The 13685-nt window shown below is 43.7% G+C and overlaps 1 protein-coding gene across 4 annotated transcripts in view; it reads left to right on the top strand.

Moving 5' to 3' along the window:
- HSPBAP1 (HSPB1 associated protein 1) overlaps positions 1-8766 on the top strand; it is a 42454-nt gene extending 33688 nt beyond the window's left edge. For all 4 annotated transcript variants that reach the window (XM_065671445.1, XM_065671446.1, XM_065671444.1 and 1 more), the window contains 3 exons: positions 4884-4967; positions 7844-7954; positions 8164-8766. In XM_065671445.1, the coding sequence (XP_065527517.1) occupies positions 4884-4967; positions 7844-7954; positions 8164-8721 (753 nt within the window). In that variant the 3' untranslated portion in view covers positions 8722-8766. The remainder of the gene's footprint in view (positions 1-4883; positions 4968-7843; positions 7955-8163) is intronic.
- The last annotated feature ends 4919 nt before the right edge of the window (positions 8767-13685 follow it).

Raw genomic sequence — 13685 nt, forward strand, 5'->3', positions numbered from 1 at the left:
GAACATTCATCCCATCTTGTCTTTCAGCACAGGGTATAAAAGGAGCACATAGATGCTTAACTTTTTTGATGATTAAAAGTAGGAAAAATTAGTACCACCTGAAAAGGCTACCAAAAAAAAAAAAAAAAAATCCTGAGATGCTATACAAATACAAAATGATTGATCATTCTTTCCTCTGCCCGATGTCTCACCAGCTTCGTGGTTCCTTCCTGCTCGTTAGTGTAATTGCTCTTAATCCATCTTCCTCTTAATCCATGTAACTAGACAATGGTGAAAAGACTAGAAAGCACATCCCAGCTTGTCTGAAGATGGACAAATAAGGCTCCACACATTTACCCGCATAGTGGGGAGCAACCAGCTTGTACACCGGGCTTCCATGAGCAGTGCCATTCACTCTCACGCTGCCCCGGGCAGGAAGGGCATTGTACACCAGGACTCATACTGTTACAGGCAGCACTCAGCTGCCCTGCTGCCTGCTCTCTTGCTTCCTGGCCTTGTGTCCCAGGTGCAGCCTGGAGCCAGAGGAGTTCCAGCACAGCTCTATACACCAGAGGTGCAAGGAAAGGCCTAACTGAGCTAGTCTTGGAGGCATACAGAGTCCAAGAAGGATGCTCCTTTCCAGCCCTGAAAAACATTGTCACCATATGGGGGAAAAAATACTTTTAAAAAAGTTCAACATTACAGTTTGCTTGCTTCTGAAAGTCTATAAACAAATGCATCTCAGTCTGTGCCCATGACTACAGTTATCACTAAGTTCCTGCATATAGCTGCAATGTTTCCTCTTTCTGTGCTCCTGCTGTGGTACCTAACACACCATGGGATCCTGCTCAGCAGCCAGGGCTCTCAATAACTCAGGAAGAGCTCTGACTTCCAACCTGAGCAAGCAGAAATAAATCTTTGTAATCCAGGGAGGGGTTTCCATATGTGCCACCTTTAAAGCAAATGGGTGAGAACTTCAGATTGGGTTTAAAGTGTGGAACAGTGTGAAAAAACAAGAAAAATATGACTGGTACAAAAAAATGTGTTGTAGTAAGTCAGGAAATGTAATAATTCAAACTTTTGAAAAGGCAATGAAATGTTCCATCTACAAGTATACAAAATACTTTTTAAAAGGCTTTGCAGTGAAAAATTACCTTTGTTGGAGAAGATTTTGATTTGCAGCATCATGCAGTAGATGTTTGATAATTCTGTTTCAGTGAAGGAAGATAGAATTTTCATGTGGGACACTACAGAGCTGGCCCCAGGTCACCCCATAGAGAAAGAAGAGAGCCCAGCTCAAGCTCTAGATACCAAAACTATTGTCTCCATCACAGAAGAGGCAGAAAGGTCTAGGAGCTGAATTTACTCTAGAGTTGCTGATGAAAACATCACTCAGCCTGAAACACACATGGAGAATCCCACAAGTGCCCCAAAAGTCAAACAAACCGCAGGTGAAAGCTGCTAGTTCCTAAGTCTACTTTTCTATCTCTTCCCTAAGCTTCCTTAAGTCCCTCACCTGTGTCCCTATGGACACAGCATGGTAACAGCCACATTCCCTTCCTGCTCACCATGCTCTTCCCCAGCCTGTGCCTGTGTTTCTCATGTCAGTAGCCCTTGATGCGCTGTTTCAGGACATAGGAAGACACCAGCTTGGGAGGGAGGAGAGAGGTAGGGTAAGCAGCACCTTCCTAGCACCAGGGCAGCCAGGCACCAGCTGGGACCTGGCATAGGCTGGGGTGGCAGTGCCTTTACAGTCCTCATGTGGTGCTCCCCACACAGTTGACTACACATTTATTTATTTATTTTATTCTTCATTTCCAGGGTTGCAAACAGCTCTGGGACTTGCTTGCATCCCCCCGTCGTGGTTTAAACCCTAACCCAGGACACCCCCACACCCCCCATCTTTTTCTTCCCATTACGCTGGCATTCTGGCATCCTTTTCTTCCTGATTTACCCAAATATCTTTTTCTAATGAGCAGAAATTTCTTGGTATAGTATTTCACTCCAGGGTATGCTCTCTTTTTGAAGCAATTCCACCTTTGCCCTACCTTTGCACTGTATCGAGTTAATCATGTCCATTGAGAATTTAAACGTGTTCTGTTCTCTGCACTGTACAAATCTTCAGCATTGCTTCACTTGCTCTCCCAACTGGTCTCTTGGTTTCTTTGCTCCCGTTACAGACCAGAATTTCATTTTATCTTTTTTGGGGTTTCTGTCCTACTTTGACTTCATCTGCTATATTTGCCTATCACTAGCCTAAATATTGAAATTATCTGCTTGGTTGCTGTTTAGATCAGTATCTTCCCAGCCCACAAAGCCAGATACATTCTGTAGAAAGCAGGTTAACACAAGATTATCTCTTGACTTGGAATACTTCTTGATTTTGCACTTTACATTTTCCCTGTAAAACATTTGCTATGTTTTTGTGTACCCATGTGTTATTTCACTGTGGTTTAATTTCATATTTGCTACTGAAATGTAGTTTCAAATGTAGCTAAATCTGTGTCCATTATTCATAAACAAATGGAAGTCTGCTTTATTCTATTGTGGAGTTGATAGTTGTTTGGGGATTTTTTGCTTCTAGTTTGCAAACCTAGAAGAATACTAGTTCGTAAAGGTAGAATAATCCTACTCCTCTCTTCGCTGGAATTTTTTCTTTTGTCTTTTGTTAGTTCTGCTGCTCCCATGGCCAGCTGGATTTTTTGCTTTTAATTACTTTTTTATTTTTCCATTTCTTCATCTTCCTTAAAGTTTCAGCCCTGAGCATTTTCCAATATCAGTTCTTTTGCTGCTATAAATCTTTATTTTGTCAAGCATGAGCTTGCCCAAAAATAAAAGAGGGAGAGCAAGGGTCTTTATGGTACCCGTTTTGTCTCTTTAAGCCACAGCTGTGTAGCTTTCATATAAAATGCATTAGCAAACAGTGCCAGCTGCTGAAATGCACAACTTTGCAGTTATTACCCTTAACCTGCTGGCAAGTGAAACCTTATTAGTCTCTCCAAAGACCATGTTCCTTCATTTTGGTTTGAAAAGACTGGACTAGTTGGGGGGGAACATATTTTCCTCCTAGTTACACCTCCTCTTTCCAAATCAGTCCTGTCTCTGCTTTGCATTTGAGTCATGTTGAGCCAGCACATTCCATACCTAATTTCCATCTTGATTTTCCAAGCAGACCCTCTTACTGAAACATTTATACACTTCCCTTAATTTGCTTCTTGGTTTTGTTCCCTTACTACATAGTCCCTCTGCACCATACCCTAATTCCCTAGTGCCTTCATCCACTTCTCCAACATGTTGCAAGCTCACTCTTCCTACACAAGTCTCACAGGAAGGACCTTGTTGTTGTAGACAGCTACTTACTCCAGAAGCTATGACACCTTCTGCTGTATAGCAAAGTTTTCCAGGCTTCATCATTACATCCTGTCATTTGGAGGGCACCCAGATTCTTTAACGGAGTCTAGTGTAAGATCCCCATATAGAACAGAGGAGTGGGGGGGAGGGTAAGGTTTGTATGATTTGGTAGTCAATGAAATATGGGCAAACCCTAACCCTAACAGATAAACCCACTGTAGCTAATGCAGCTGCACTTGAAAGTGCAGGTTTCTATGCTAAAAGCACCACTCAAACTTGTTTAGCGTAGAAAATGTGTTTTGGCTTCAGTCTGTGTAGGGTTTTGTACACTTTTAGATGTCAGGAATAACCAACTCGTGATATTTTTCAACTAACGGCCCTCCACAGACTGACTTCCTTCTCTGCTCTGTATGCTGTACTGGATTAAAGTACGATTTCCAAATGTTTTTGACCTTTAGAGAGCTAATGCGGGTTTTGTTTGACTTAAATTGAAACCTGTGGAGTTTCAATGTGGAATTCAACAAAATGTGGAGAACATTTTGTCCTCTGGCCCAAAAACGACTCTGCTCTAATTGTCCTTTAAGTAACCGTTTACGGGACTAGGCCACAGTTACTGTTCCCTACACAGACATTTTCATTAGTGTTTTGATATAATGAAGCACAGGGCTATGTAGGAAGCAGAACGTTCTTTTAAATAATGTGTCTACCAAGAAAAAGAATTGTCTGCAATTCAGATACTGATCATTGCTTTACTTTCCCCGTTCTGAAGTGTATATTTTTATCTGTGTCTGACCATTTATATTCCTTGTCAAAAACAATCTTTTATGCTTTACTTGATAGTTCTATGTTAATCTAATGTTCAGTAATCTGTAAAGCTTGTCCTATATCATCAAAACAACATTAACGTCTTTGTACCATAAAAGCTGTGGGTTGGAATCAATTTTATGTCACAGCTATCATCCCAATATAGTTGTAAAGCTTTCCTCTAAACTAGACTGTCATGGTTCCTGGGACACCCTCTTTTAAAAGCCTGTCTACTAAAAGTGGCAAGTTTAATACTGGTGATTATTTACAGAATTAAAGCTCCGTATCATGAGTCACCTAGACGAACATTAGGATACCTAGTTTTGGGGGAAGCCAGCTGGCAGTCCTTCTACAACTGTGAAGTCTGCTCAATTGGAGAGTCTACAGAATACTGCTTGGCTGAGACTTTCTCTAAAGCCCTGCTCTACTGCTATACCAGCTGCACTCCCTTCGTGCAGCCAGACCTTGCTTACCTAGAGCAGTTATAAGGTTACAGTGCTGCTTCACATGAGGAGTTTAGATCAGAGTTAATTCTGGATCATGTCCACTTCTTACATGATAGTATTGATACAATGGGAGGAGAGAGAGGGTTGAGAAAAGGCTCTTTAGAGGAAAGAAATAAAGATCACCTCCTACTCCACCCTTATTCCTTGCCTCATTCTGCCTCTGCATCCCATATCACCTTAAATAAACCACCTTATCTTTCTTCAAGCTTCTGCTAGTACCTAATGCAATGTTTCCAATTCCAGGTCCTGCTTGTTCCAAGGCACTGGTGGCACTATGTGGAATCCATTGATCCCATCACTATCAGCATAAACTCTTGGATTGAACTGGTATTTTCCTTTTTATGTCATGGTGATGTAGCACTTCCATGTCTTCATGGACATTTGTCCCTTGCCTGCCAGGTTCAGCCCTATTGGGTGTTCTGTATTCAGAGGTTGGGGAGGGAAGTGCGCTTATGGATGCAGCTTTTCCTGAAGAACTATCTAAGGTTCCGAATCTGAAGCCCCAGTTCAGCAGAAATCACATGCAAGTTTACCTCAGTCAGGCAAACAATTAAACACAGGCTAAACTTTTCATGTCCAATTTCTTACAGGCTAACTAGCTTTGTGCTGAATAGGGGACAACAAAACAGCAACTTCACCTCAAGCACATGCTTACATGCAAAGCTAAATTAGAATTTAAATTGGATTAATGTGATAGGAAGGGGGTGGCAAAGTACTTCTAAATTTTAATTTCTTTGTAATAGTTTGCCTGGAGTTGGATTTTCTCAAGTATTTCATTAATTTTCTTTTCTCCAGGCTTTGATTTTTCTTGCTCATGTTAATCAGTATGTATGGAAATGTTCCAGGGATACCAGAGTAGTTTGGGTTGGACGGTACCTTTAAAGGTCATCTAGTCCAAGCCCCCTGCAGGGACATCTCAGTGCTCCAGAAAGTGTTCTGATTCATATTACTTTATCATGAATCCTAGCTTGATATAAATGAAAATAAAGACCCTTTGAAATAGACTGTGAAAGCTGCCTCACTAAAATACATAGTGTTTCTCCCCTTTCCCTTCCTCCCTCTCCCCTTTCCTTTTTAAAACCTTTATTAAATTAGAAATCTGCATGGAGATGAAGACCCCATAATATATTTCTCGTACCAGCATCAAACCAAGCAGTTGCAGAGCAGGGGAGCTTGCTTGGGTGTTTCCCTTATGAAGAAATTTTCCAAATGAGACTGTACTTAAGAAAGAACAGCAGGCCCCAGCCCAAACCAAGCTCTCACGTAGCCCTGACTGTAGTCAGGCGGTTTCTAGTGCCAGAGAAAGACCTTGATGTCAACACACACACTTGTACCCTAAGCTGTGCCTCATGAATTGTCCCCCTCTGGGGGAGCACGTCAGGGTTGATAAGTTGTGCTAGGCTGGTATCTCCCAGGTGGCTGGGTGTTGCTTTAGCTACAGCATTTCTGGCTGTTCTTATGTGCTGCAAGAATGAAGAATGAAATAGTGGAGCTAAAGCTCCGTGGCCTTTCTAGTCATAAAGGTCTTGGAGAAGTCACTAAGACCCTGTTTGGTGACAGCTGAAGCACGTAGTTGTGTGCCAAAAACAGAGGAGTGTTTGCTGGATCTTGCTAATGAGTGACATGCACACTTGCCTTCCCCAAATATCAAAAGTTGCCATAAGCAAGTGTTGCTTTTGCAACCCAAATGAAAGTTCCTTATAGAAATTGTCCCTATAGCTGTTGGTGTTCAAACAGCGGTGTCTGGTGTTAGGCAATCCATCTATAATAATAAAATCTGACATGGATGCTAAAAAACAATATTGAGAACATTTCCATTACCAAATCAAGCAGTTCTTGCTTGCAGCTGTTACCAGCTGCTTTCACATTGACAGATGTGAATCATGCCAGCATTTATAGTCCTAGTGAAACCATTAATTATATTGGCAAGACTTTAGAAGTTTAATTTGCTTTCAGCTGGATGTGAGCTACTCAAAAGTATTCCTTGCTTCCTAACATACTCTCATGCAATTACAACCCTGTTATTCAGCAGACCAGGATGGATACCAAGAGTGGAACACCTTAAGTAATTTCCACATGATACCAAACTCTGTTTGGGGAATTTGTTATATGAGGCCATTAACAAGCCAAGCATCCAAAGCAATTAAATGAATGCTAAGAGCACATCCCCCTGCTTCTATCCCAGATTCCGCTCAGGGTTCCAGGATGAATTACTGCCTTCAGCACTCATACTAGCAACATGTATGGTGTGCTTGCCATGTTCCCCAAGGTTACAGCTCAGAGCTGACAGGGTTACCTCTTTCCTCCAAAACTCGTATGTCTTAGCATCTTAGAGCAAATTTATGTTTCCACTCCTTGGCACTTGTCTTTGAAATGGCTAAACAGCCCATAGAATCATAGAATAGTTAGGAAGTCTTATTGCCTCCTTCCACATACCCTTCCCTTCCACATACAAAAAAAATCCTCAGTTAAGTGGGAAAGAAAGCTAAAAAAAGATCATAGAAAGTTTTGTCCTGCTATCCCAAACTAGCTGGTATCCAGCTGCCTGAGGGAATAATGCAGGAAGTGAATGCCTGAAAAAAAAAGACTCAGTTACTTCGTTTTCAGTTTTGCAGGAGAGCTTTCAGAGAAAACATGTTTTGCTTCTGCTGAACTGCAGCAGTATGTCAGCTGCTGTTACATGATAAAATATTTCCTGAATTTCCTTAAGACTCACTTTTGTGCCTCTATAGTCCCTAGATAGTTGCTGCCTTGCTGTAATATCCTGCGTGTTTTAAGTACTTAAATTAGACATAATATGTAGATAGATAAAATTTCCTATGTGCTTCCCTGGTTCTTCTAGTCCTGAACAGCTATAGAAATGCATACATTAATTGCTAACTTTGCATTGTAATTTCAAGCACCAGATTCAATTAACAGAACACTAATAAAAGGAAAGATTATATACACAACTAGAATCTACTTTTTGCAAATCCTCATTCAGATGAGTAGTCACACCAAAGCCTGTGCTGCTACCCATGTGGGTGCAGTACACAAGCAGGAGCATCGCAAATCTGAAGTCTTTCACTGACTTTACGTACATGAGTAGGGCTTTCAAACCAAGCCTATAATTTACTTCTTCCCAAGATCTTCCCAAGAGCCAGCTTTCTGGAGAGATTCAAGTGCTAACCTGTCTCCAAACACTTTCTCTTCCCTTGAGGCAGGATGCAGATCATGAAGCCCGCGTAGAAGAAGCGATAACTCGAATGCTGGTGTGTGCCCTAAAATCAGCAGAAAATCCCGGTGATGGAGATCCCTGGCTAAATCCCACAGAGGTAAAGCCTCTCTTGCTCCCATTATAGCAGTGATAACAGAGAGTTACTGACATTTTGCTTAGCTTCCCCTGAGTCTTTCTGCTGCCTGAGAAAAAGAATTATAAATTCCTTCCCTTCATGTAGCAAAAGTAATTCATGGACGCTAATCACGCAACACTGAATTGAAACACATCTCCTTTTAACTGAGTGTATCCTGGGTGTTTTTTTAGGTTGAGGCAACATCCCATGAAATCAATCTTCAATACCTGAATAAAGCAGTGTCTGCATATTTCAAGTGTCAAAAGGCAAGTGAATCAGAGCAGCCATGTTCCAGCAGCAGTGATGCAGAGCAAAGGACAATTGCCTCATGCAAGAGGAAGAAAAGGGAAGTTGGCTGTGAACCAGAGGGCCGCAGATTACTAACCCATGAGTTTGGCTTTTCAACGTTAAAAGCAGAAAATCTGCAGAAAATACCTTTTGGGCCTCATCTCATTCAAGTTTTACCACAGTCTCAAGAAACAAGCTCCATAGGTGCAGTTGCAGTTGAAAGTGACGGTAGAGATCTTCTCCATGAAAATGAAGGAGGACATTTTGGAAAATTACACTGCACAAGGAAGCAATTGGTAATGAGTAATGACTGTGAAATGCCTGCACATCAAATGGGTTCAGACGGCAGTCCAAATGCCTTGCAAACAGCCCTTTCTACCAATGATTTGCTAGACTGTTTAGTTAATCCGCATGTCATCAATTTAGTGACTCGGCTGCTGTTGGAGAGAACAGGAGTTTAATGCTGAAGTGCTTTACCATTTCTGAAATAAAGAAATCAAATGGCAGCCTTATTCTGGGGGTTTAAGCTCTGTAATAATTGAATGTTTCCTTTCAAACATTTTTTAGGTACAGATACAATTAATGGTTAAGTGGCAGATGAAGTTGTGCTGAAAGAAGAGTAACTGGTTAATGATAACTGGGAAGAGAAAGATGTGTTTAGTCAGAGAGTTCCTCAGTGTTATGAACAAAACAGAACATACACAGTTGCACTCCCCGCCATACTGTGTGGATGGGATCATTAAAGTGTTCTACAGCTCTAAGTATGGCTTGACAATCGAAGAGAGTACTGGAACGTGGTTATGTAGCAGAGGGTCCCCCTCTTTAGTGCCTAAAGAGTGGGAGAAGACAGACTGACTTACTGCAGACTGCAGCCCGTGACCACATTTAAAGCAAAACAGTCAGTAAGTGATTGGTTGACACATTAAAAATAAGTTCAAATAAATCCAACCTCAGCCAAGAGACAGTGCACTCACTGGCGCATTTACTTCCACCCCTTCCACAAAATAGCTTCAGCTTTGTCCCAAAGCTGCAGGATGGAATGAGACAAAAGGTCTTAGCAAGAAAGTGTTCTTCACCTGTGTTCAGAAACACTTGAAGGTGAGATTGGGAAGCCATTGGGAAGTTACTGTTCTGGTTTATTTAAAGCCAGATGGGCACAGTTCCTTGTCTCTAAGGAGCAAAACAAAGCAGTTACGACTTTCTACCCTATGTGCTACTCTTTACCGTAACAATCAGTATTTAATGACTTGTATTCTTTTGGTTACAAGTGGTTGCTGTACAAGACCATCCTTTCTTCAAAGTGTAGTAGTCCTTGGATTTATTTTTGAAGGCTAGATGGTCCTTTCATTAAAAGGTCATGGAACTTGAAGCACAGGCAAGACAGTGGTTAACACTGAAGCTACTTATGGAGGCTTGAAAAAACAAAAGGCAGAGGAAAGCAACCTGCTGACATCTGGGGTGCTGCCACCTCCTCTGCTTTTTGCTTGTGGTGGCAACAGAGAATGGCATCTGCCCTGGTCATAGCTTCAGAGGGGTTCTTCTGGGAAAACTCCTGTGAAACCTTTGCTTTCAAAACTTACCACATCTGCTAGCACCTACAAAGCAGTTTCTATCATTAGCCTGTTTCCACATTCATAACCCTGTGTCACTAGCCCTCTAGCTGGCATTCCCTTTTCCTGGTGCCTATTCCCTGCTAAATACATGAAGCTAGTGCTGTTTTCACAAAGATCGCCTTCCGGCAATTTATGGTTGAAAAATTACGATGGCAAAGATGCTTCTCTCTGCCTTTATACAGAGAGTGTATTGGCAGGGCCCTGATGGACAATGGTCAAGTGCTATAGATATGCACCAACAAGTCAGAAATTTAACAAATGGTCCCATTGATTCCATTTATGTTTGTGTGTTGGCTCTGCTGTGCCAAAAGGATTAAAAATTTGTTAGGGAACATCTCAGTCACATCTGTTGCCTTTAGCAATTCACCAGGCTCCTAGGGAACAGGTCTGTGGAATAAGGCAGCCCCATTCCACAATGAGCGCATCTCTGCAGAGCTGGGCTTTAGCAACAACCTGCTTATGTCCTGCTACGGCGCTTGTCTTCTTCCTCAGGATAATCAGAGCAGCTGGGGCGAGGCAGAGAGCACTGTTGCTGGGAGCACTTGCACTGGGGAGGAGGGGTTGCAAATTCTTCATTTTAATTCACTGAGCAGAAATAGTCTTGCAATAAAAAAAGCTTTTATAACTAGAACAGATATAGGTGGGGGAGGAAAAGCACAGGCATTGAGGTGGAGGAGGATGGCAGCACTGTCTTCCCATCTCCAAGGTGTGAACTTCCTTAGCTTAAGCTTCTCTCACAAGGCACAGATCACATTAACATATGCTCCATGGTATCTGCACTGAACATTTCCTCCCTTTGTATTTGGAATTAGTGTCCTTGAGAAGGCTTGCTCAATGTTTCTGAGGTCTTTGCAGGACGTGCCACCATAGGCAGAAGCTCTGCTGCCTCAGTCAGAGGACCCATCTTGGGCTTGGCATAGAAGCAGCCATTCTCACAAGGCTGAACAGTGTGTGTTTGGAGGCACATCACTCACTGCTCTAAACAAATACCCTCTGTCTGGGGAGAGTCACAGTTTATGCCTTTCCAGGTGCAGCCCGTGATTTAAGGGCCATGCTGTGGCCAGAAGCCATTAGCAAAGAGTATGGAGAAGAGAACGAGCGAGCCTGTTTAGGATGCTAGGCAAAAGCACCAGAAGGACTTCGTGTCTCAGAGGCACAATATAAAATCTCAGTCATACACTCGGCACACAGGGGTAGGGAGAGAAACAACCACAAATTCAGAAAGTCACGTATGGCAAATGGCTCACACGCCAGTGAGAGAAATTTATAGCTCTGACCCCATTCACAGGGTACTGAATGCCGTGATTTCTGACGCTGTTTCTAAATTCATGGCCACTGTGTGGAGAAGCTCAGACGAGTTTCTACATATTCATAGCACTAAAAATAAATGATTTCTGATCTCTCTGGTGACAGCCTGTCTTGAAGAAGACCAGGAACCCAGCGCCTGCCCCTGTGCAACCACCAGCTAAAAACTTCCCCCCCTCAAGAAAGTATTCCCCACAACCTGTCAGTAGTGGGCATGGCAACAGCTGAAGTCATGGCCTGGAGTTGTCACCAGGGTGGTCACAGTAGTGATGTGCTTGTCATCTCTGCTTTAGCTGAGTGAGAGATTGCCATTGCATGGCTCAGTGATGAAGTTAAAGGCATGCTCCAGCTCAGGGGCCAGTCCAAGCAGTGGGATGGGCCAACATATTCATCTCCCATTTACACATCCAGGCCATTCCAGTTGCCTGATGGAAAACCTGGGTCTTTTCTGGCCCAAAACCAGAGCTGTAGTGTGGTTCATGGGCCACCCTGGTTCGCCTCGCCTGCTGTCTGACATTGCTACTCACTGTCCCTGAGCACAGCCCTCACATAAAGGGACTTGCACTTTGCTGTCTGCACAGAAAAAAAGACATACCCAAATCAAAAAGTCCCACTTTTCAAGACAGCAGTTATGTGGGGAAAAACCCAGATAGATAGCTACATCTTCCAGAGTTTCAGGGGTTTAGTCTTTCACCAAAAACCTGCTTGGTACGTTTCAGTGGGTACCATTTTATTTCACAGCACTGTTTTTCCCCCCACATTCACATCTCTTGGGATTTCTGCTCTGGCACTGTTTGCTTGATGCCACAGAGCAATTCACATGCAGAGCTGTGACATATGTTGTAATGTTAACCATAAACTGAAGTTTTAACTAACAAACGTGGCACGTTGAAGAGGCAGAGAGAATCCTTCTACAGTGCTAATTGCCCTTTAAAGTAAAGGCAGTGAAACAAATCAGTCCATTTGCCAGCCAGTAAACTCCTTGCCATGTTTCTTGGCTACAAGTGTGAGCTGCTTAGGTGCATGGCGTGGGCAGGCTTCCTCTCTGGGGGAGTTTCCTGCCATTTCTGGTGTTACTACAGCAGTGGCTGGTGGGGAAAGAGCTCTGTGAATGGATGGCCTGGTTTTACTGCCTGGTTCATCTGAATGGGTGAGAAGCAAAAGCCTACATCTTCTTCACCATGGTTTTCTGTCCTCTGGGCGAAGAGGTCCTAAACCCACAGCAAGATGGGGACAGACATCGTCATGTCAGCTGAAGGGGCAGTCGGATGATGGCACCGCTGCCTCAAGAGCCACACATTTTGGAGCTGTGTTTCTGGAGATACCCCAGGTGAATTCTCCTTTAGACATTAATTTCTCCACCTAATTGGGGTTTATTTGTCTGAACGGGATGCCTGGGGAAGTTCTGGTCACTCAGGGCGGTAAGCTTGGTGGGACTGCAGCATTCAGGGCTCTGGGGAGGATCATAGGGACCAAGGTGGCAGGTGCTGTGCATCAGAGACGGGAGGATTTCTGTGCATGTCTCCCGGAGGCTCTGGGAATAGGATCAGAAAACCAGGAGCTCTCTGAGCTCCCAGGGCCCCTGTGCTGAGGGACCTGGGGAGCCCTGCGGCAGTAAGTTCTGTCCCACAAGCCAGAGGTGTTGTTTCGCAGCCAGATCTCATGGGCAGTAGAGCTGTTCTGGTCCTTGCATTATTGCTTACCTATTTACAGGGCAGTGTGATGGGAAAGATGTGGCTAGCTCCCTGCTCAGTATGGTTACGGTTTCTCAGTAAAATCTAGCTCTAGGTTTTGAGGGTGCAAACTTCGTTGCTTACAAAGCTCTGGTGAGACTGTCCCAGAACAAGTTCCAATTCCTTGTGGCGCCCCATGAAAACCACTTCAAGAAGGTCTGAAGCTGATGCTTCAAGCACCAAAGAACTTTTAAACTCCGTTTCCCACCGGAAGAGGTGGGCCTGCATCTTTCAAGGTCAGAAAGATCACTCACGAAAGGGTTTTCATCTCCTTGGGGGCTATTTGATTTGTGTGGAGCTGCGCTCTGCCCCATCACTGCCACAGGGAGGGTACCTCTGAGCTTCCATGGCAGCCAGAGGGTTAAACTTGTTTCTAAATTCCTCCCTCCTCCCTGCCATGCCTCCTCCCACTCCCCAAAGCCCCAGCTACAGGGTTCAAAGCGCCAGGCAGTAAAACTCACCCTTCCCATTCAACCAGCATCGGCTTTTTCCTGTGCCCTGGTAGAACACATGAATCCAGTACAATTAGCAGCAGCCCTAACAAAGCTGGCTGAAAACCCTCCATTAAAATGAAAGATGGTGTTGTGAGAAAAGAAGGCAGAGCAAGCGAGGCCATAATACAACTTACTGCCGTCGCCAGGCGAGCAGCCTCATAACTTACGAGGAGCTCGATGCCTTGCCCGAGTCTGAGCCTGTTTTCCCCCCGGGAGGTAATGCATTACCTCCTCCTGTGCTCTGCATTCACTCAGAGCTTTGGGGTTTTATGGGAAGAGA

This window comes from Lathamus discolor, chromosome 3 (genome assembly GCF_037157495.1).
Source record: "Lathamus discolor isolate bLatDis1 chromosome 3, bLatDis1.hap1, whole genome shotgun sequence".
NCBI classification, from domain to species: Eukaryota; Metazoa; Chordata; class Aves; order Psittaciformes; family Psittacidae; genus Lathamus; species Lathamus discolor.